The 23,152-nt window shown below is 38.6% G+C and overlaps 1 protein-coding gene across 1 annotated transcript; it reads right to left on the reverse strand.

The window, feature by feature from the left end:
• Positions 1-1,889: 1,889 nt before the first annotated feature.
• Positions 1,890-20,850, reverse strand: LOC138307405 (transmembrane protein 50B-like). Its single transcript, XM_069248146.1, has 6 exons — positions 20,672-20,850; positions 16,238-16,350; positions 15,723-15,790; positions 7,746-7,838; positions 4,976-5,039; positions 1,890-3,185 (listed from the first exon to the last, which is right to left on the reverse strand). The coding sequence occupies exons 1-6, from the start codon at positions 20,768-20,770 to the stop codon at positions 3,140-3,142; spliced, it is 483 nt and encodes a 160-aa protein (XP_069104247.1). The 5' UTR covers positions 20,771-20,850; the 3' UTR covers positions 1,890-3,139.
• Positions 20,851-23,152: the final 2,302 nt, after the last annotated feature.

Below are 23,152 nucleotides of genomic sequence, written 5' to 3' on the forward strand. Positions count from 1 at the left end.
AAGGATGTTTGTGGTCAAATTTGGTTACAATCCATGCAGAACTCTAGGACATGTAGCGATTTATAGGATTTACCTCTATTTCCCCTATTGGGCCCCCGGCCCCTCCTGCCCGGGGGGGACAGAGCCAAAATTTATACAAGTTCTGTTCCCCCTCCCCCAAGGATGTTTGTGGCCAAATTTGGTTACAATCCATGCAGAACTCTATGACTAGTAGCGATTTAAAGGAAATGTTGAAGGACGGGACGGACGACGGACGCCGCGCCATGACATAAGCTCACCGGCCCTTCGGGCCAGGTGAGCTAAAAAACTTATGTCCTACACTCTTGTATTGCTCACTTATATATGTAAGTAAAACCATGCACACAATAGGGCAGCCTTATATTGTCTTTTATCTCAGATCTGTTTTTAAAAACATTATTTAATGTACACAGAAAGAAACACTTAGATATGTAAGTTAGATGGGGGAGTCACCAGTGTGTATAACTTGTGTGGACAGCAGTCATCTGGTATTAGGTGCCATTATACACATGCGGGCATAGAGGAATTGGGGGGGGTGTAGTACACAGTATAGGTCAACAGCATTTAAATTAGCATGTCATAGGTCAACGGCATTTAAATTACTGAGTTGAAAGGTTACTGGAAGTAGTGCCTTAGACTCAAACGGTGTCTTCCCACTCAGCCAACATATCCTATTTTAACATTAGGAGGAGGAACAATAGAGAACAATAGGGGCTAATTACAGGTAAGTTATAGTCTGTTTTAGATAATGACTAACCTGTATTTACCTGTGCTACACCTGTACCATAAGGTCACAGTAACCTGCATCCTTATTTTGAGACATAGATTAAAACAAAACATTTTATTTTAACAAAACATATTACTTTAATTATATATCATTTGGTACAGCCAAACTCACGCACCATTTTTTTAAATTTATAATTTCATAAGAAATATATTTTAATTTGATACAGCTAAATTCTGCTTCCCTTTTTACCTTTACACCTGGAATTAATCCACTTAATTGATACAGACTATAGCCAACTTTTACACAGGTAAACTCAGGTAAAGTTTATATAGCAAAAATAACATGTTGGCTGAGTGGGAATGAACCACTCAAACCCTACAATGTACGGCTTAAGTCAAAAATGGCTTCGCCATTTGTAACGTACGTCGCTTCGGATTGACTGAGATAACAGCGTAATGATTTCATAGACAAAAGAGTCCCAAAATGAATTTTGAATATTGAAGAGATTATCTTCAGTAAATTGAATTATAAGGATTAATTTGAATAGATTTTTTATGTTATGGAGATATAACACAAAAATCTTAATGTATTCTCATCATAAACAGCTTTGCAGTTTATTTAAAGTACACTCAGACATTTTAGTTAAATAACAAAAAATTCTGTTCAATTCCTAAACATTAAACTGCTCTGGTTAGTCCTTGATCATATCTAATCAAGTGTAAGATCAATATAATCAAAATCAACATGAAGGGGGCCGGCCTAATAAACCCCTTATATATGTCCCTTAATTTTGCCGCCTATAGGACATACAATGCATGGAGATAAATGTTTGCTGAGCTGATGATATTTCTTCTCATGGATATATACAGATATAATGACTGCCTCTGCCAGGATTCGAACTTGGGACCTCTGGGTTACTAGTCTGATGCTCAACCAATCGAGCTAAAGAGAAGTTCTTTCTAGCCAATTACAAGCAGTATGTTGCGTCTAGTATTCACCAGGGTTACATAAATATTAATGAAACAAGAGGCCCAGAGGGCCTGTATCGCTCACCTGGTTTGTAATGTCAAGTCATGTTCTGAATACAGGTTGTATTTCTGCCTTCGGGCCAGGTGAGCTAATAAAAACGGCATGCATTGACAAATAACTTTATTCCACTGTTTTTATTACAAATAACATTGATTTGATAAAGAAAGCAACAAGACGTTCAATCAATGAAGAATTATACATACAATAAAATATGATAATACAATTTTTACAAATATAACAGAATTAAACATAAAATATAAAATGCTAGATTCAGGACTTTCCTACTAGGTTTGGATAAATTACAATCGTGATAAGACTGATACAATTTGGTTTTTATTACTGTATTACTATATCTAGCTATTGTATGGAAAAAAGAGGAGTAGACACTGTGACTTAAAATAATTTTCAATTACATTTTACACATGTAAACAACTACTAAGGGTACAATCTTGAAATTCCTGAAGAACTATATATATATATACAGACTGTATCCAATATTCAAAATTGATTGCTAAAACATGAAATAATCAATTGATGAAATACAAAAAATAGTTTATGTATGAGTATGACATATTTACACAATGAATGAAACAAAGATGAAAGAGAACCATTCCTCCATGTAAAACTATCAAATATTTTTACTTCAAACTTCAGCGGACAAAACTTCTTTTGCAGTTTTGTAAAAAGGAGTTAGTACCTTTGTTTAGTTTTTATATTTAAAAAAAGGGTATTTTAACGGATGCAAGCAGGGAACATCTAGGTTAAAACAACGTCATACCAATACTCATTAACTACTTTCCATTATGATATCAATGGATTGGCTTTTATCTTTTGCCTAATAGCAACCAAGTAAACGACAAAACTCTGCTTGAGCCAATAATTAATATATACTAGCAAGTGTTTGTTTGATTCTGTTTTGATACATCTACCAAGCACATTTATAGAATTAAATCATAATGGTATCAGAGAAAACACATTCATAGAACCATTGATTATCTATATCATAAACGTTAACATTCTCAGTGACTTAGAGTTTACAATGTTGTTCATTGCATTGATGAATAGCACTGCAGTATTATCAGGATTCAACTCTTGATCATTTTCCAGATATACCATTGTTACGGCCTCCTGGACCATTTTACCACCTCATTGAGTACTTCTTTAATTTAAGTGTTATTCTGTGTTGCGCATACATTACCAGTTTTGAGCTCCACTGAGCATTATCAGATGTTTGTTAAAGTTAATATTTCTAGTGTGATGCTACATTAAACACTTCAGAACTATGTTCCAATCATCACTTCAGTGCCATGCTTAATTGTTTTGAAGTTCTCTGCTGATATAAGGGAGATAGAAGATTATTACTGCTTATCCCCACAAATCTTCAGTTCGGCCAAACTTGAAAAGCAATGAACTGAAAGAGAAAAAGTAAATCTGAATACAAGTTTGTACCTGTCAGTGGAGTCCTAATATATCTCATCAATAACTTAGAGGTCAACATTCTAAATTATATATATCTCATCAATAACTTAGAGGTCAACATTCTAAATTATATATATCTCATCAACAACTTAGAGGTCAACATTCTAAATTATATATATCTCAAAAACAACTTAGAGGTCAAAATTCTAAATTATATATATCTCATCAATAACTTAGAGGTCAACATTCTAAATTATATATATCTCATCAACAACTTAGAGGTCAACATTCTAAATTATATATATCTCATCAATAACTTAGAGGTCAACATTCTAAATTATATATATCTCATCAATAACTTAGAGGTCAACATTCTAAATTATATATATCTCATCAATAACTTAGAGGTCAACATTCTAAATTATATATATCTCATCAATAACTTAGAGGTCAACATTCTAAATTATATATATCTATATCAACAACTTAGAGGTCAACATTCTAAATTATATATATCTCATCAATAACTTAGAGGTCAACATTCTAAATTATATATATCTCATCAATAACTTAGAGGTCAACATTCTAAATTATATATATCTTTATCAACAACTTAGAGGTCAACATTCTAAATTATATATATCTCATCAATAACTTAGAGGTCAACATTCTAAATTATATATATCTCATCAATAACTTAGAGGTCAACATTCTAAATTATATACATTTCATCAACAACTTAGAGGTCAACATTCTAAATTATATACATCTCATCAACAACTTAGAGGTCAACATTCTAAATTATATACATCTCATCAATAACTTAGAGGTCAACATTCTAAATTATATACATCTCATCAATAACTTAGAGGTCAACATTCTAAATTATATACATCTCTCATCAACAACTTAGAGGTCAACATTCTAAATTATATATATCTCATCAACAACTTAGAGGTCAACATTCTAAATTATATATATCTCATCAACAACTTAGAGGTCAACATTCTAAATTATATATATCTCATCAATAACTTAGAGGTCAACATTCTAAATTATATACATCTCATCAATAACTTAGAGGTCAACATTCTAAATTATATATATCTCATCAATAACCTAGAGGTCAACATTCTAAATTATATATATCTCATCAATAACTTAGAGGTCACCATTCTAAATTATATATATCTCATCAATAACTTAGAGGTCAACATTCTAAATTATATACATCTCATCAACAACTTAGAGGTCAACATTCTAAATTATATATATCTCATCAACAACTTAGAGGTCAACATTCTAAATTATATATATCTCATCAATAACTTAGAGGTCAACATTCTAAATTATATATATCTCATCAATAACTTAGAGGTCAACATTCTAAATTATATACATCTCATCAATAACTTAGAGGTCAACATTCTAAATTATATATATCTTATCAATAACTTAGAGGTCAACATTCTAAATTATATATATCTCATCAATAACTTAGAGGTCAACATTCTAAATTATATATATCTCATCAAATCATCTTACATTTAAAGCCTAAAAGCAGACTCTATCTATAAAAAAACTTTTAGTATCAATGACAATATAAGCATGACTTTCCACCATTTTTACAGGATTGAGAATATAGAAACATTTTTACCATGATGAGGTATATGAAACCTTCACTAAATGATTGTAATGTTAATAGTATCGGTACACTGGTAACCCCAAATGTGTTCATTTTGTGTATTACAATTTTGTAATGTTATGTCAAATTACACTTACCTGAAAAATATTAGAGCATTTTGAAGGAAGATAGCTATTCCTGGCCACTGGTATTGTTGATCACCTAGAAAATCAATATCTTTTATCTAGTAAATCAGTTTCACTTTAACATGCATGACTCTGACACCTCTATATACTCTGGAACAACTGTCACCTAGTTATTATCTGTGACCATGGCCTGTTCTGTATCATATCAATTAATTTGATTGTGTGAATTCAAAGTTGCCCTAAAGTCTATACACCAACCCCCAGAGCTTTTTATATCAATATACAGGTGTTAAATCATTAGTACTCATGATGTTAAAGTTACATTGTAATTGAAAATTACAAATTTATTTCTAACATATACAGTCAAACCTGTCTTAATGACCCCCTGTAATCAGCGACTTCCTGTCTTGTACGACCTTAATTATTCCTCCCAATGAAATTTACTATATAAATGACCTGTATTCAACAACCACCTGCCTAACATGACTAACGACCATAAAAATTCAAACCATAACGTGTTCATAACCTGTCTCAAGCGACTATTTTGAAACTGAAACTGGAAGTTTTGGAATGAAATCTCGCGCCATTTCGTGTGCTTTGGTTTCAAACAGTGTTTAAGTCAATCAGACGCTTGATACAATGCATTGCTTCAAGCGTATAGTCAACAAGAGTTTAACTGCATTGAGCAAATGTATGTAGAGATCGATTAGGCCATGTTTTACAACAGAATGATGATAATAAGATCGCTATTGTATCCTATATTATATGAAATATATGCGTATAAACTTGATTGCCAATTATTTCATTGAAAACACAGCAAAATTATTTGATAGAATTCCGGGAAATAACCTGTTTGCCAAAATATGTGTCACACTGTGCAATTTTAGCAGTTGTTCATAACATCGTTATATCGCTGTCTACAGACATTATTAAACATCCAAGCTATTTAAATAATAAAAATAACTTGTGTATTGATATTTCATCATTTTTTATGGTTATATAACTTTTTTCTTGATAACAATCCCACAGAAATCTAAAGCGAAATCGAGTCAGGCATTTGTTGTCATTGTAAACAGTAGCCCGAGATGCTCTGGCCCTGACACCATACTTAGACATTATGACAGAGAGATGTCTGCTATAGGGCCAGAGCGCAGTGCTATATCAAAAGCTGGATCTCGCCAACCCCGTTTGGTATCGGCCAGGTCATCTCCAAATTCAGACTAACCTCCAAGAAGCCCCACTTACCTTGGTCTTTTCAACAAATGAATAATTTATCTACCCAAATATAGCAATCCGTCAATTTACATACTATGATACTGTATTGACATAATATAACGTGCATACATGATAAAATACATTGCTATAGGCAGATAAATTATTCATTTGTTGAAAGACAAAGTTAAGTGACGTTCCTCGCTGATAACGTTTTGTAAGCAGACTCAATCGAAGATGACCTGGTCCACTTCAGTCGGCCGATTTTCCGTGAATTAAAGCATTTTTGAAATTGGGCGATAAATATTTAAGTTATCGAGCGGAAACCATGGATTTATCTGTTTTGACAATTTTAAAGTCCAGTAACTCTTGCAAATATTGACGAATTTTAACCATTATCAAACTCATTCGAGATCTCATTGATATAACACAGTATACCAAATTTGGTTGAAATAAAAACTTAAGTTATTGCACGGAAACCGTTTCCCAGACGCCGACGCGGCAGACACCGACATAGTGATACCTAAGTGTCGCCCTTGCGTTGCAGACAACACAAAAACCCATGAACAATCTATAATGTATTTCTATTACAAGAGGCCCAGAGGGCCTGTATCGCTTACCTGGTTTGTAATGTCAAGTCATGTTTTGAATACAGGTTCATTGTTTCTTTTCTGAAGGAATTTGAATATTTACCTCTTATTTCCCTATTGGGCCCCGCCCCTCCTGCCCCCGGGGGGGCAGAGCCAAAACTTATACAAGTTCTTTTCCCCTTCCCCCAAGGATATTTGTGGCCAAATTTGGTTACAATCCATGCAGATTACTCTAGGACAAGTAGCGATTTATAGGATTTACCTCTATTTCCCCTATTGGACCCCGCCCCTCCTGCCCCCAGGGGGGTCAGAGCCAAAATTTATACAAGTTCTGTTCCCCTTCCCCAAAAGATGTTTGTGGCCAAATTTGGTTACAATCCATGTAGAACTCTAGGACAAGTAGCGATTTATAGGATTTACCTCTATTTCCCCCACTGGACCCCACCCCTCCTGCCCCCGGGGGGTCAGAGCCAAAATTTATACAAGTTCTCTTCCCCTTCCCCAAAGGATGATTGTGGCTAAATTTGGTTACAATCCATGCAGAACTATAGGACAAGTAGCGATTTATAGGATTTACCTCCATTTCCCCTATTGGGCCCCGCCCCTCCTGCCCCCGGGGGTCAGAGCCAAAATTTATACAAGTTCTGTTCCCCTTCCCCAAAGGATGTTTGTGGCCATATTTGGTTAGAATCCATGCAGAACTCTAGGACAAGTAGCGATTTATAGGATTTACCTTTATTTCCCCTATTGGGCCCCGCCCCTCCTGCCCCCGGGGGTCAGAGCCAAAATTTATACAAGTTTTCTTCCCCTTCACCCAAGGATGTTTGTGGCCAAATTTGGTCACAATCCATGCGGAACTCTATGACTAGTAGCGATTTAAATTAAATGTTGACGGACGGACTGACGGACGCCGGACGCCGCGCCATGACATAAGCTTACCAGCCCTTTGGGCCAGGTGAGCTAACAAAACCTTAATTTACCTTGTACAACATAGAATCCAAATAGAATCCAAGAGGCACCAATGAGTGATCCAAAGGCCAACAAAAACCCCAAGAATAGCCACACTCGAGCACCTGTAACAGAGGAGCACACATTACACCACAGAGGATTGGCTAATTAGTATATAGTCTACATAGTAGTGAATAAACACACTCAGGCACCTGTAATTCATATGTCCTAAAACCAGCCCTCACATGTTTGTCCTATAACTATAACCCTCACCTGTTTGTCCTATAACCATAAACCTCACCTGTTTGTCATGTAACCATAACCCTCACCTGTTTGTTATGTAACCATAACCCTCACCTGTTTGTCCTGTAACCATAACCCTCACCTGTTTGTCCTATAACCATAACCCTCACCTGTTTGTCATGTAACCATAACCCTCACCTGTTTGTCCTATAACCATAACCCTCACCTGTTTGTCCTATAACCATAACACTCACCTGTTTGTCATGTAACCATAACCCTCACCTGTTTGTCATGTAACCATAACCCTCACCTGTTTGTCCTGTAACCATAACCCTCACCTGTTTGTCCTCTAACCATAACCCTCACCTGTTTGTCCTATAACCATAACCCTCGCCTGTTTGTCATGTAACCATAACCCTCACCTGTTTGTCATGTAACCATAACACTCACCTGTTTGTCATGTAACCATAACCCTCACCTGTTTGTCCTCTAACCATAACCCTCACCTGTTTGTCATGTAACCATAACCCTCACCTGTTTGTCCTCTAACCATAACCCTCACCTGTTTGTCATGTAACCATAACCCTCACCTGTTTGTCCTGTAACCATAACCCTCACCTGTTTGTCATGTAACCATAACCCTCACCTGTTTGTCCTGTAACCATAACCCTCACCTGTTTGTCCTATAACCATAACCCTCGCCTGTTTGTCATGTAACCATAACCCTCACCTGTTTGTCATGTAACCATAACCCTCACCTGTTTGTCATGTAACCATAACCCTCACCTGTTTGTCCTGTAACCATAACCCTCACCTGTTTGTCATGTAACCATAACCCTCACCTGTTTGTCCTGTAACCATAACCCTCACCTGTTTGTCCTCTAACCATAACCCTCACCTGTTTGTCATGTAACCATAACCCTCACCTGTTTGTCCTCTAACCATAACCCTCACCTGTTTGTCCTGTAACCATAACCCTCACCTGTTTGTCCTCTAACCATAACCCTCACCTGTTTGTCCTCTAACCATAACCCTCACCTGTTTGTCATGTAACCATAACCCTCACCTGTTTGTCCTATAACCATAACCCTCACCTGTTTGTCATGTAACCATAACCCTCACCTGTTTGTCATGTAACCATAACCCTCACCTGTTTGTCATGTAACCATAACCCTCACCTGTTTGTCCTATAACCATAACCCTCACCTGTTTGTCCTATAACCATAACACTCACCTGTTTGTCATGTAACCATAACCCTCACCTGTTTGTCATGTAACCATAACCCTCACCTGTTTGTCCTGTAACCATAACCCTCACCTGTTTGTCCTCTAACCATAACCCTCACCTGTTTGTCCTATAACCATAACCCTCACCTGTTTGTCATGTAACCATAACCCTCACCTGTTTGTCATGTAACCATAACCCTCACCTGTTTGTCATGTAACCATAACCCTCACCTGTTTGTCCTCTAACCATAACCCTCACCTGTTTGTCATGTAACCATAACCCTCACCTGTTTGTCCTCTAACCATAACCCTCACCTGTTTGTCATGTAACCATAACCCTCACCTGTTTGTCCTGTAACCATAACCCTCACCTGTTTGTCCTGTAACCATAACCCTCACCTGTTTGTCCTGTAACCATAACCCTCACCTGTTTGTTATGTAACCATAACCCTCACCTGTTTGTCCTCTAACCATAACCCTCACCTGTTTGACCTGTAGCCATAACCCTCACCTGTTTGTCCTATAACCATAACCCTCGCCTGTTTGTCCTCTAACCATAACCCTCACCTTTTGTCATGTAACCATAACCCTCACCTGTTTGTCATGTAACCATAACCCTCACCTGTTTGTCCTCTAACCATAACCCTCACCTGTTTGTCCTCTAACCATAACCCTCACCTGTTTGTCCTCTAACCATAACCCTCACCTGTTTGTCATGTAACCATAACCCTCACCTGTTTGTCCTGTAACCATAACCCTCACCTGTTTGTCATGTAACCATAACCCTCACCTGTTTGTCATGTAACCATAACCCTCACCTGTTTGTCTTGTAACCATACCCCTTACCTGTTTGACCTGTAGCCATAACCGTCACCTGTTAGTCCTATAACCATAACCCTCACCTGTTTGCCCTATAACCATAACCCTCACCTGTTTGTCATGTAACCATAACCCTCACCTGTTTGTCATGTAACCATAACCCTCACCTGTTTGTCCTGTAACCATAACCCTCACCTGTTTGTCATGTAACCATAACCCTCACCTGTTTGTCCTGTAACCATAACCCTCACCTGTTTGTCCTGTAACCATAACCCTCACCTGTTTGTCATGTAACCATAACCCTCACCTGTTTGTCATGTAACCATAACCCTCACCTGTTTGTCCTATAACCATAACCCTCACCTGTTTGTCCTGTAACCATAACCCTCACCTGTTTGTCCTGTAACCATAACCCTCACCTGTTTGTCCTCTAACCATAACCCTCACATGTTTGTCCTCTAACTATAACCCTCACCTGTTTGTCCTATAACCATAACCCTCGCCTGTTTGTCATGTAACAACAACCCTCACCTGTTTGACCTATAACCATAACCCTCACCTGTTTGTCCTCTAACCATAACCCTCACCTGTTTGTCCTATAACCATAACCCTCACCTGTTTGTCATGTAACCATAACCCTCACCTGTTTGTCCTATAACCATAACCCTCACCTGTTTGCCCTATAACCATAACCCTCACCTGTTTGTCATGTAACCATAACCCTCACCTGTTTGTCATGTAACCATAACCCTCACCTGTTTGTCCTGTAACCATAACCCTCACCTGTTTGTCATGTAACAACAACCCTCACCTGTTTGTCCTCTAACCATAACCCTCACCTGTTTGTCCTCTAACCATAACCCTCACCTGTTTGTCATGTAACCATAACCCTCACCTGTTTGTCCTGTAACCATAACCCTCACCTGTTTGACCTGTAACCATAACCCTAACCTGTTTGTCATGTAACCATAACCCTCGCCTGTTTGTCCTATAACCATAACCCTCACCTGTTTGTTCTGTAACCATAACCCTAACCTGCTTGCACTTTAACTAATCCTTACCTGTTTGTTCTATAACCACTCCTAACCTGTTTGTCCTATAACCAGCCCTCACTTGTTTGTCCTGTAACCATTCCTCACCTGTTTGTCCTTGACCAGTCCTCACCTGTTTGTCCTATAACCAGTCCTCACCAGTTTGTCCTATAACCAGTCCTCACCAGTTTGTCCTATAACCAGCCCTCACCTGTTTGTCCTATAACCAGTCCTCACCAGTTTGTCCTGTAACCATTCCTCACCTGTTTGTCCTTGACCAGTCCTCACCTGTTTGTCCTATAACCAGTCCTAACTTGTTTGTACTGTAACCATAACCTCACCTGTTTGTCCTATAACCAGCCCTCACCTGTTTGTCCTAAAACCAGCCCTCACCTGTTTGTCATGTAACCATTCCTCACCTGTTTGCCCTATAACAAGTACTCACCTGTTTGTCCTATAACCAGTCCTCACCTGTTTGTCCTATAACCAGTCCTCACCTGTTTGTCCTATAACCAGTCCTCACCTGTTTGTCCTATAACCAGTCCTCACCTGTTTGTCCTATAACCAGTACTCACCTGTTTGTCCTATAACCAGTACTCACCTGTTTGTCCTATAACAAGTCCTCACCTGTTTGTCCTATAACCAGTCCTAACCTGTTTGTCCTATAACCAGTACTCACCTGTTTGTCCTATAACCAGTACTCACCTGTTTGTCCTGAATAACCAGTCCTCACCTGTTTGTCCTATAACCAGTCCTCACCTGTTTGTCCTATAACCAGTCCTCACCTGTTTGTCCTATAACCAGTACTCACCTGTTTGTCCTATAACCAGTCCTCACCTGTTTGTCCTATAACCAGTCCTCACCTGTTTGTCCTATAACCAGTACTCACCTGTTTGTCCTATAACCAGTACTCACCTGTTTGTCCTATAACCAGTACTCACCTGTTTGTCCTATAACCAGTCCTCACCTGTTTGTCCTGAATAACCAGTCCTCACCTGTTTGTCCTATAACCAGTCCTCACCTGTTTGTCCTATATAACCAGTCCTCACCTGTTTGTCTATATAACCAGTACTCACCTGTTTGTCCTGAATAACCAGTCCTCACCTGTTTGTCCTATAACCAGTCCTCACCTGTTTGTCCTATAACCAGTCCTCACCTGTTTGTCCTATAACCAGAACTCACCTGTTTGTCCTGAATAACCAGTCCTCACCTGTTTGTCCTATAACCAGTACTCACCTGTTTGTCCTATAACCAGTACTCACCTGTTTGTCCTATAACCAGTCCTCACCTGTTTGTCCTATAATCAGTACTCACCTGTTTGTCCTATAACCAGTACTCACCTGTTTGTCCTATAACCAGTACTCACCTGTTTGTCCTATAACCAGTCCTCACCTGTTTGTCCTATAACCAGTCCTCACCTGTTTGTCCTATAACCAGTACTCACCTGTTTGTCCTATAACCAGTACTCACCTGTTTGTCTTGACCAGTCCTCACCTGTTTGTCCTATAACCAGTCCTCACCTGTTTGTCCTATAACCAGTCCTCACCTGTTTGTCCTTTAACCAGTACTCACCTGTTTGACCGGAATAACCAGTCCTCACCTGTTTGTCCTATAACCAGCCCTCACCTGTTTGTCCTATAACCAGTCCTCACCTGTTTGTCCTTTAACCAGTACTCACCTGTTTGTCCTATAACCAGTACTCACTGTTTGTCCTATAACCAGTCCTCACCTGTTTGTCCTATAACCAGTCCTCACCTGTTTGTCCTATAACCAGTACCTCACCTGTTTGTCCTATAACCAGTACTCACCTGTTTGTCCTGATAACCAGTCCTCACCTGTTTGTCCTATAACCAGTCCTCACCTGTTTGTCCTATAACCATAACACCTCACCTGTTTGTCCTTAAAAACCAGTACTCTCACCTGTTTGTCATGCAACCAGTCCTCACCTGTTTGTTTGTCCTCACCTGTTTGTCCTATAACCAGTCCTCACCTGTTTGTCCTATAACCAGTACCCTCACCTGTTTGTCCTATAACCAGTCCACCTGTTTGTCCTTTCCTTATAACCAGTCCTCACCTGTTTGTCCTATAACCAGTACTCACCTGTTTGTCCTATAACCATACCTCACCTGTTTGTCCTATAACCAGTCCTCACCTGTTTGTCCTATAACCAGTCCTCACCTGTTTGTCCTATAACCAGTCCTCACCTGTTTGTCCTATAACCAGTCCTCACCTGTTTGTCCTATAACCAGTACCTTCTCACCTGTTTGTCCTATAACCAGTCCTCACCTGTTTGTCCTATAACCAGTCTCACCTGTTTGTCCTATAACCGTCCTCACCTGTTTGTCCTATAACCAGTACTCACCTGTTTGTACCACCTCACCTGTTTGTCCTATAACCAGTCCTCACCTGTTTGTCCTTTAACCAGTACTCACCTGTTTGTCCTGAATAACCAGTCCTCACCTGTTTGTCCTATAACCAGTCCTCACCTGTTTGTCCTATAACCAGTACTCACCTGTTTGTCCTGAATAACCAGTCCTCACCTGTTTGTCCTATAACCAGTCCTCACCTGTTTGTCCTATAACCAGTCCTCACCTGTTTGTCCTATATACTACCTGTTTGTCTTAACCCTCACCTGTTTGTCCTATAACCAGTCCTCACCTGTTTGTCCTATAACCAGTCCTCACCTGTTTGTCTCCCTGGCATTAACCAGTCCTCACCTGTTTGTCCTATAACCAGTCCTCACCTGTTTGTCCTATAACCAGTCCTCACCTGTTTGTCCTATAACCAGTCTCACCTGTTTGTCCTATAACCAGTACTCACCTGTTTGTCCTATAACCAGTCCTCACCTGTTTGTCCTATAACCAGTCCTCACCTGTTTTTCCTATAACCAGTCCTCACCTGTTTGTCCTGAATAACCAGTCCTCACCTGTTTGTCCTATAACCAGTCCTCACCTGTTTGTCCTATAACCAGTCCTCACCTGTTTGTCCTATAACCATAACCCTCACCTGTTTGTCCTAAAACCAGTACTCACCTGTTTGTCATGCAACCAGTCCTCATCTGTTTGTCCTATAACCAGCCCTCACCTGTTTGTCCTATAACCAGTCCTCACCTGTTTGTCCTTTAACCAGTACTCACCTGTTTGTCCTGAATAACCAGTCCTCACCTGTTTGTCCTATAACCAGTCCTCACCTGTTTGACCGGAATAACCAGTCCTCACCTGTTTGTCCTCCTATACCCAGCCCTCACCTGTTTGTCCTATAACCAGTCCTCACCTGTTTGTCCTTTAACCAGTACTCACCTGTTTGTCCTATAACCAGTCCTCACCTGTTTGTCTATAACCAGTCCTCACCTGTTTGTCCTATAACCAGTCCTCACCTGTTTGTCCTATAACCAGTCCTCACTTCGTTTGTAACCAGTACTCACTGTTTGTCCTATAACCAGTCTCACCTGTTTGTCCTATAACCAGTCCTCACCTGTTTGTCCTATAACATTCATAACCAGTCCTATAACCAGTCCTCACCTATAACCAGTCCTCACCTTTTGTCCTATAACCAGCCTCACCTGTTTGTCCTATAACCAGTCCTCACCTGTTTGTCCTTAACCAGTACTCACCTGTTTGTCCTGAATAACCAGTCCTCACCTGTTTGTCCTATAACCAGTCCTCACCTGTTTGTCCTATAAACCAGTAACCTCACCTGTTTGTCCTATAACCAGTCCTACTTTTGTCTTAACCAGCACCTGTTTGTCCTAACCACTCACCTGTTTGTCCTATAACCAGTCCTCACCTGTTTGTCCTATACCAGTTTGTCCTATAACCAGTACTCACCTGTTTCCTATTTCACCGTGTTATACCAGTCCTCACCTGTTTGTCCTATAACAGTCCTCACCTGTTTGTCCTAACCAGTACTCACCTGTTTGTCCTGAATAACCAGTCCTCACCTGTTTGTCCTATAACCAGTCCTCACCTGTTTGTCCTATAACCACTCACCTGTTTGTTGTACTCACCTGTTTGTCATGCAACCAGTCCTCACCTGTTTGTCCTATAACCAGTCCTCACCTGTTTGTCCTATAACCAGTACTCACCTGTTTGTCCTATAACCAGTCCTCACCTGTTTGTCCTATAACCAGTCTACTCACCTGTTTGTCCTATAACCATACTCACCTGTTTGTCCTATAACCACGTCACACTCACCTGTTTGTCCTATAACCAGTACTCACCTGTTTGTCCTGAATAACGTATCACCGTTTGTCCTAATAACCACCTGTTTGTCCTATAACCAGTCCTCACCTGTTTGTCCTATAACCAGTACTCACCTGTTTGTCCTGAATAACCAGTCCTCACCTGTTTGTCCTATAACCAGTCCTCACCTGTTTGTCCTATAACCAGTACTCACCTGTTTGTCCTATAACCAGTCCTCACCTGTTTGTCCTATAACCAGTACTCACCTGTTTGTCCTATAACCAGTACTCACCTGTTTGTCCTGAATAACCAGTCCTCACCTGTTTGTCCTATAACCAGTCCTCACCTGTTTGTCCTATAACCAGTCCTCACCTGTTTGTCCTTTAACCAGTACTCACCTGTTTGTCCTGAATAACCAGTCCTCACCTGTTTGTCCTATAACCAGTACTCACCGGTTTGTCCTGAATAACCAGTACTCACCTGTTTGTCCTGAATAACCAGTCCTCACCTGTTTGTCCTATACAGCCAGTGGTGTAGGCATCTCCGCGGATCTGTCCATTCGACACAGAATTTATTCTGGAAAACAAGAAAAGTTTGATATTCAAAAACTTCAATATTATCAATTGTGTTTGCTGGAAAGTTTTCACAAATATCTTTATCCTTCCATTATGTGTTACATGGCAGACTGCAAACACAATCAATCAAATAATATTAAATACAATGAAGTTAATCTAAACTGCAGACAATATGTGTAGCACTCTTAATTTTAGTGTATATTTACTGGTAGACACATTTAAACAATTTCATGATGAATTTTAATAAAAGTGCATCCAAAACATTTACAGTGGAAACAAGGTAATAAGGTCTATGACAGACTGTCAGTGTATCATCAATCTAATTAAAATTAGATTCTCTATGTCGCTCTCTGTAGACAAGGTCGATGGAGAGCGACATACATGTAGAAGATCTAATTTTAATTAGATTGGTGTATCATCTGTCTATGGTCAATCATTGAATTCTTACATGAAGAAGGCCAGCGTCGCGATAGCTCCACACGTATGGTAGGCATGGTTAAAGTCAGCGTTGTCTGGGACCAGGGCTGCAGCATCAATAGCACACCACCAGCCGGAGAAAAACTGAAAATAGACCAAATATTACTGGAACGCAGATATATGTGCCAAGGCTAAAAAGGGAAGGAATAGTGTAATGTTTCTGGATCGGTGTCCATGTTGGTGACCAGGTACTCCCATAACATGAGAATCGACTGGTCAGCCTTTTTTTATCGGACGTTATTTTGCTGACTGTCGACTCTCATTTCCGAAGGGTTATTTAATTTCTTTGATGCAGCTTCCAACGTCAGATGAAGGCAGAAGAAAAAGTCCAATAAAATCAATATTTCCTGCTCTAACAGTGATAACATTGATGTATACTTACTGTTTAGGTATTAATTATTCCATTGATCTAGGAAAACCATAACTTGAATCCTCATAAAATAGTATTTTAGCGGATTAGATATGATGAATCCTTTCCGTAACATTTTGACCTAGTTTTAAATATGGCGGCTGGTTACTACAAAAAACGGAACATGAATTCAAGCGGGCAGAATGGAAGTAAAAGGAAAGGCAGATCAAGCGTTTTGGGGACTTTGCAATTCGTTTTTTCTATTAACCGGCCAGATCGCTTTCATCATGAAGTTTTGTCTGGGTCATGAAAGTTTACGTTAGGAGATGTAAATATTTGTTTAAGATGGATTTTACGGCTGATTTTGTCAAAATACTTGTTGATTTATGAAAAAGAGGTAGGTATTTGACATTGATGACGATTTAAATATGATTTAAACGTTTTATATTGTCACAATCCAAACTTTGAAAATGTTACGTAATGTTCCAAAAGTGTCTGTCATGCTATACCTCTATCATTGTTGGAGTAGTGACCAGGTAGCTACTGTTGTAACGAAAAATATCACCGTTTGAAAAGTCAGTCAGAAGGTGACATCTTTTTTGGCCACTTAAGCAATGCAATGATGTGATTCCCGGGTTTTGAAAGCGCTGATATGTTTCCAGGATCATCATAACACCTGTGTTCTGGTTAGGCTGAGTGATACTCTAACGATACATTAGTCTACCTAAAATAGACTTTATAAACAACTGTATGTTCGTTATGTCGCGGTGTTTAAATTCACCATATATATAATATGTATTATATATGGTGTTTTAACTACATGCGCTGTGTATTGTCTTAATTTACATGTCCCTGTGTCTGTCTGAATTTATATTACATGTCCCTGTGTCATGTAATGTCCTGTACATGTAAATCTGTGTGTAAGTTGTTATGATGACGTATGAGAGGCGAGTGAATGGATTGGTTGAGTGTGTCACATTGACCCTGCATGACCCTGTCCTTGCACGTGCACGCCCACCCTTGAGGAAGCGTGTCCGCACATTACGTGGAAATAGGCACTGGACTGTACATGTGTGCTTTACGGCCACAGTACTAAAAGGTATGTTTATTTAATGTATAACTAGAAATAAAGTAATTAACTTATTCTTCACTATGCAATATAATTAATATACTTTATATAATTAAAACTTATTTAAATAACTTGTCCATAAAGCTTTATATTATATGTATAACAAAGGACCGCACGTGGTCGGTGAGGTTAGGGCAACGCATAGAGTCAAGTGACTGGAAATTAAATGTTATTTGTAAATATATGTAACTCGGAAATTAAAATACAATTTAATATAATATATTAAATAGATACCTGTTTATATTTTATACCTTACAGTATAAATATAGAAGATATAGTAGTCTGTTCATTTATGTGTCCCTATATATTGTCAGGTATTGTTCTTTTTATTTCAGGGTTATCTGTCTCCGTTTTTATATGAATAAACTTTCAACTGTTTATAGCTGTTGGATTATATTTATATATTCGTGAACCAACTAACATAGTATCACTCTCGTGACATTGGCGCCCAACGTGGGGCAGATAACCCTGAAATAAAAAGAACAATACCTGACAATATATGCTAAAAATGTTAGGTACAATGGAGGAAGAACAAAAATCCAATTGGAAATCTTACGTGGCTCCTCTTGTTCACGCATATAATGCTACAAAACATGAGACCACTGGATATTCCCCTCATTACCTAATGTTTGGTTGGCACCCAAGACTTAGTGTAGATGCATTTTTAGGCATCGATACAGATTCTGAGACTGTAGGGAGTCGCCAGAATTATGCCCAAAAGCTTAAGCGTCGGTTAGACTTTGCCTACAAAGCTGCCTCAGCTGAAAGCGATAGGAAGGGTAAGAGGTACAAAGATAGGTATGATAGGGGAGTTAGGGAAGCTACTCTAGAAGTAGGTGACCGGGTTCTGATGAGGAACGTAGGTATATGTGGCAAACAGAAATTAGCTGATAAATGGGCTAAGGATCCCTACATTATCCTTAGTATACCTAATGCTGATATGCCCGTATATAAGATCCGGAAAGAGTCAGGACAGGGACCTATTAAAACTGTGCATAGGAACCTGCTCCTCCCTTTCATGTGGCTACCTAGAACACAGGGTGCTGATGAACCAAGGGAGACAACTCGGAATCAGAATCCCGGGATACAGTTTGACGAGAGTTCCTCCTCCACTACTGACTCTGATAGCTCAGATGATGATGGAAGTCAATCACCCAGGTACGTCATTCCTGCGAGGAGACCCAGGCGCACTGTCGCTGGCGCGCAACGACCAGTGCAACCAAATACCTTTGGTACAGGGAATTCTCCGAAACAGGGTACCAGGGGTGTGTGTCGAAATTCTAACGCTGCAGGCATGCGCAGTGTTGGTCAGACACAAGACTCAGTTCCAGCTACAAGGTCCAGACGAGCCTGTAAACCTCCTAAGTTGTATGGAGAATGGCTCATGGAAACCTTGGTGCCATCAAATTCTGGGTCTGAGGTCTACGTTTAGACATTTAGAGCAGTGGGAGAATGTCATAGTGAGCAAGACCACTCCTGATTGTGAAAATTATATTTAATCTCTACAGCTACTAATGTGTATTACCTTATGGTTTACCATTTATTAAGTAGAATTGTAGCATAATTGCAATTTACATTCAATTATAATAAATGTTAGATTATATTCGCATCAGGAATGTTTTGTTTCACTTGGCAGAGGAGAAATTCTAGTTAAGCTATAGATGCTGGATATTACCTTGGGACACTGGCCAAGGTGATAAATTTTGTAAATATTGATTTCTAATATTGGTAAAAAAAAAAATTCTGTTCAGTGAGCAGTGATTCTTTAATCCTTGTAGGTAGGGATTGCCCCAATCACTTGGATACTGGATACTGTACTGCTCATTGATTTTCCTATGAATATTTTAACTGTGATGTTTAACACTTGGTGATTTAAATGCCAGGAGTCATTTTCCTTTGCAGGGGAGAATGTCGCGGTGTTTAAATTCACCATATATATAATATGTATTATATATGGTGTTTTAACTACATGCGCTGTGTATTGTCTTAATTTACATGTCCCTGTGTCTGTCTGAATTTATATTACATGTCCCTGTGTCATGTAATGTCCTGTACATGTAAATCTGTGTGTAAGTTGTTATGATGACGTATGAGAGGCGAGTGAATGGATTGGTTGAGTGTGTCACATTGACCCTGCATGACCCTGTCCTTGCACGTGCACGCCCACCCTTGAGGAAGCGTGTCCGCACATTACGTGGAAATAGGCACTGGACTGTACATGTGTGCTTTACGGCCACAGTACTAAAAGGTATGTTTATTTAATGTATAACTAGAAATAAAGTAATTAACTTATTCTTCACTATGCAATATAATTAATATACTTTATATAATTAAAACTTATTTAAATAACTTGTCCATAAAGCTTTATATTATATGTATAACAAAGGACCGCACGTGGTCGGTGAGGTTAGGGCAATGCATAGAGTCAAGTGACTGGAAATTAAATGTTATTTGTAAATATATGTAACTCGGAAATTAAAATACAATTTAATATAATATATTAAATAGATACCTGTTTATATTTTATACCTTACAGTATAAATATAGAAGATATAGTAGTCTGTTCATTTATGTGTCCCTATATATTGTCAGGTATTGTTCTTTTTATTTCAGGGTTATCTGTCTCCGTTTTTATATGAATAAACTTTCAACTGTTTATAGCTGTTGGATTATATTTATATATTCGTGAACCAACTCACATAGTATCACTCTCGTGACAGTTATACATATAATTACAGTACGGCTGGTTGATGTATAATTGGAGTATCAATCTTGCTGACCAACGATACCAATAACTCAAAACTCATTAAACCTTATAGCTTTCATTCGAGGCTTGTGACTCATAACGTTAACGTGAAGTTTTAAAGACGAGGATTGTAAACATCGAACCTGTTGAACAAAATGTCACGGCGATTATAATAATTTACCAAAACTCCTGCAATGACCGACACAACAGCATTCCGCCTTTCCCCAAGCTCTATGCAATCACATTTCGGGATCTGACAGTTATCCAATAACCCAGACATGGCGAAGTAGAAAATATACACTGCCCGAAATCACGTATGTCAGACTGGTGACTGACGGACAATCATGTGACAAGGAATAAAAGACCACGGTAAATAATGCCCGGTCATAACTAACTATTTCTGTTTCATTTTTGAGATAAATAATTTAAATGCGGGAATGTGATGATAAATTATTTTTAAATAAAATATTTTAGATAAAGAAGAACGGAATATTGATGAATTAGTGAATCTCTCCTAAAAATGATGGTTTATGAAAGGGAAATAACTCTGTCTTTCTTAAAGACAATTTCTACCTAGAGTTATTTTCTCCGGACCGATCGGTGATCAAGATGGCTGACAGTCCGCCATCTTTGATACTTGAAGCTTGTTACCGTTATTTCTAAAAAAAAAAAAGGAACTGAAGCAATATAATAATCTGTCTCAAATTGTATGTGCATATTAAATTTTGGGACTGATCGGTTTATTTTATTTGGATTTTGATAATTAAAGATTGTTTCCGCTATTTCTCTAAACGAACTGAAGCAATCTGTCTCAAATATTGTTATAGTTCCCCTAGGGATCTAGTTGTACATACTGCATTTTGGGACTTACTGGGACACTGGTCAGTATGTTTCTGTGACGAATATCACGCATGAATTGTGATCCTAATTTTTAGCACTTTGGTTTTTTGTCTCGATTTTAGCCCACCATCATCAGATGGTAGGCTATTCAAATCGCTTTTCGTCCGTGGTCCATGTACGGTCCGTCCGTCCTTCCGTCCGTCCATTAACAATTCTTGTTATCGCTCTTTTAGCCTACCAGCGGTAGGGTTTTAGTGGGACAAAATTCCGAAAGAGATGGGGCCGATTTTTTATTATTCAGTATACCCTAAAGAGCCCCAGAAAAAAAATCCCTCAAATTTTATATGTAGGGTTCCCCTTGGGCTGTACCAATAGTTATGCACATTGCGTTTAAGGACCGATCGGTCAAGAAGATGATCGCCAAGCAGCCATCTTGGATTTTGATATTTAAAGTTTTTGTTATCACTATTTCTCAGAAAGTACTAAAGGGATCGTTTTCATTAAATTTCATATGGAGGTTCTCCTAGAGCCCTAGGTGTGCATATTGCGTGTTTGGACCGATCGGTCGACAAGATGGCCGTCAGGCAGCCATTTTGGATTTTGATAGTTAAAGTTTGTTATCGCTATTTCTTAGAAAGTATTGAATAGATCGTTCTCAAATTTCATATGTAGGTTCCCCTAGGGCCATAGTTGTGCATATTGCGATTTAGGACCGAATCGGCCAACAAGATGGTTGACAGGCCGCCATCTTGGATTTTGATAGTTGAAGTTTGTTACTGTTATTTCTCAGAAAGTGCTGAAGAGATCTGTCTCAAATTTAATATCCAGGTTCCCCTATATCGGGCCTTAGTTTTGCATATTGGATTTTGTGACCGAACGGTGACCAAGATGGCCGACAGGCCGCGGTCATCTTGTATTTTGATTTGATAGTTGAAGATTTTTAACGCTATTTCTCACAAAGAACTGAAGCGATCTGTCTCAAATTTTATATGTAGTATGTTTGAAAAGGTTTGAAAAGCAGAGAAAAAGATTCCTCTTTCCATTGTCAGACATATATCATTCTTTGGTGGTCACCAAGATCCCTCTGGGATCTCTTGTTAAGATATCCAAAAATCACATTCATGGTTCCACTGCACTAATATGTCGTGTTTTAGCAACTTTATTTTGGCGTGTTTCTTTCAAAACTTAAGCTTTGTTCTACTCTCCATTTTTTTTATTTTCTTTCATTTAGTTTACGACGGCGCACGGTGCACAGCGTTATAATCCATCAAGTTTTTTTATATACCAGATATGTCGAAAAAAACGAATAAAATCAACCATTACAAATCCCTTTCAGTTTATAGATTCAAAGTGTCCTTTATATTGTGATTTATTCAATGTTGAATTTGCAAATTATATCAATACAAAAGCTGAAAATATAACGGCTAAGGTTAAAGCTAAAATGGATATTTTTGATTATAAATGTCGAAATATCTAATTTACGTAACACTTTACATATGGTGGCAAGAACTGTTTGGTTATATTGCATGGAAAAAAGTTTGATTATTGCATTGTATAAGGGCCAAGGAAAGCCAAAAGAAAATCCGGACAGTTAGAGGGCCATTACATTATTACCAGTGATTTTAAGTTGTTTGAGATGATATAGTTTCTAATAGAACAAACAGATAACAGTTCGCTACCAAAACAATCATCTCTATACATTCTTTAATTTGCAGGAACATATCAATTACAACCTAGAACACAATTGAAAGGTTTATGTAGCATTTTTTAGACAGCAATAAGGCGTTTGACACTGGACATGTGTGGCACGCCGGCCTGCTCT

This window comes from Argopecten irradians, chromosome 1, assembly GCF_041381155.1.
Source record: "Argopecten irradians isolate NY chromosome 1, Ai_NY, whole genome shotgun sequence".
In the NCBI taxonomy this organism is placed as follows: Eukaryota; Metazoa; Mollusca; class Bivalvia; order Pectinida; family Pectinidae; genus Argopecten; species Argopecten irradians.

What these genes read in the sequence shown, in the direction of transcription:
- LOC138307405 (XM_069248146.1), bottom strand. Translation starts at nt 20,770, where the DNA reads ATGTCTGGGTTATTGGATAACTGTCAGATCCCGAAATGTGATTGCATA. An exon ending in GCGACGCTGGCCTTCTTCAT is followed by an intron (nt 15,791 to 16,237) that starts GTAAGAATTCAA and finishes CTTGTTTTCCAG; the next exon opens with AATAAATTCTGTGTCGAATG. An exon ending in AATGCTCTAATATTTTTCAG is followed by an intron (nt 3,186 to 4,975) that starts GTAAGTGTAATT and finishes TTTCTCTTTCAG; the next exon opens with TTCATTGCTTTTCAAGTTTG.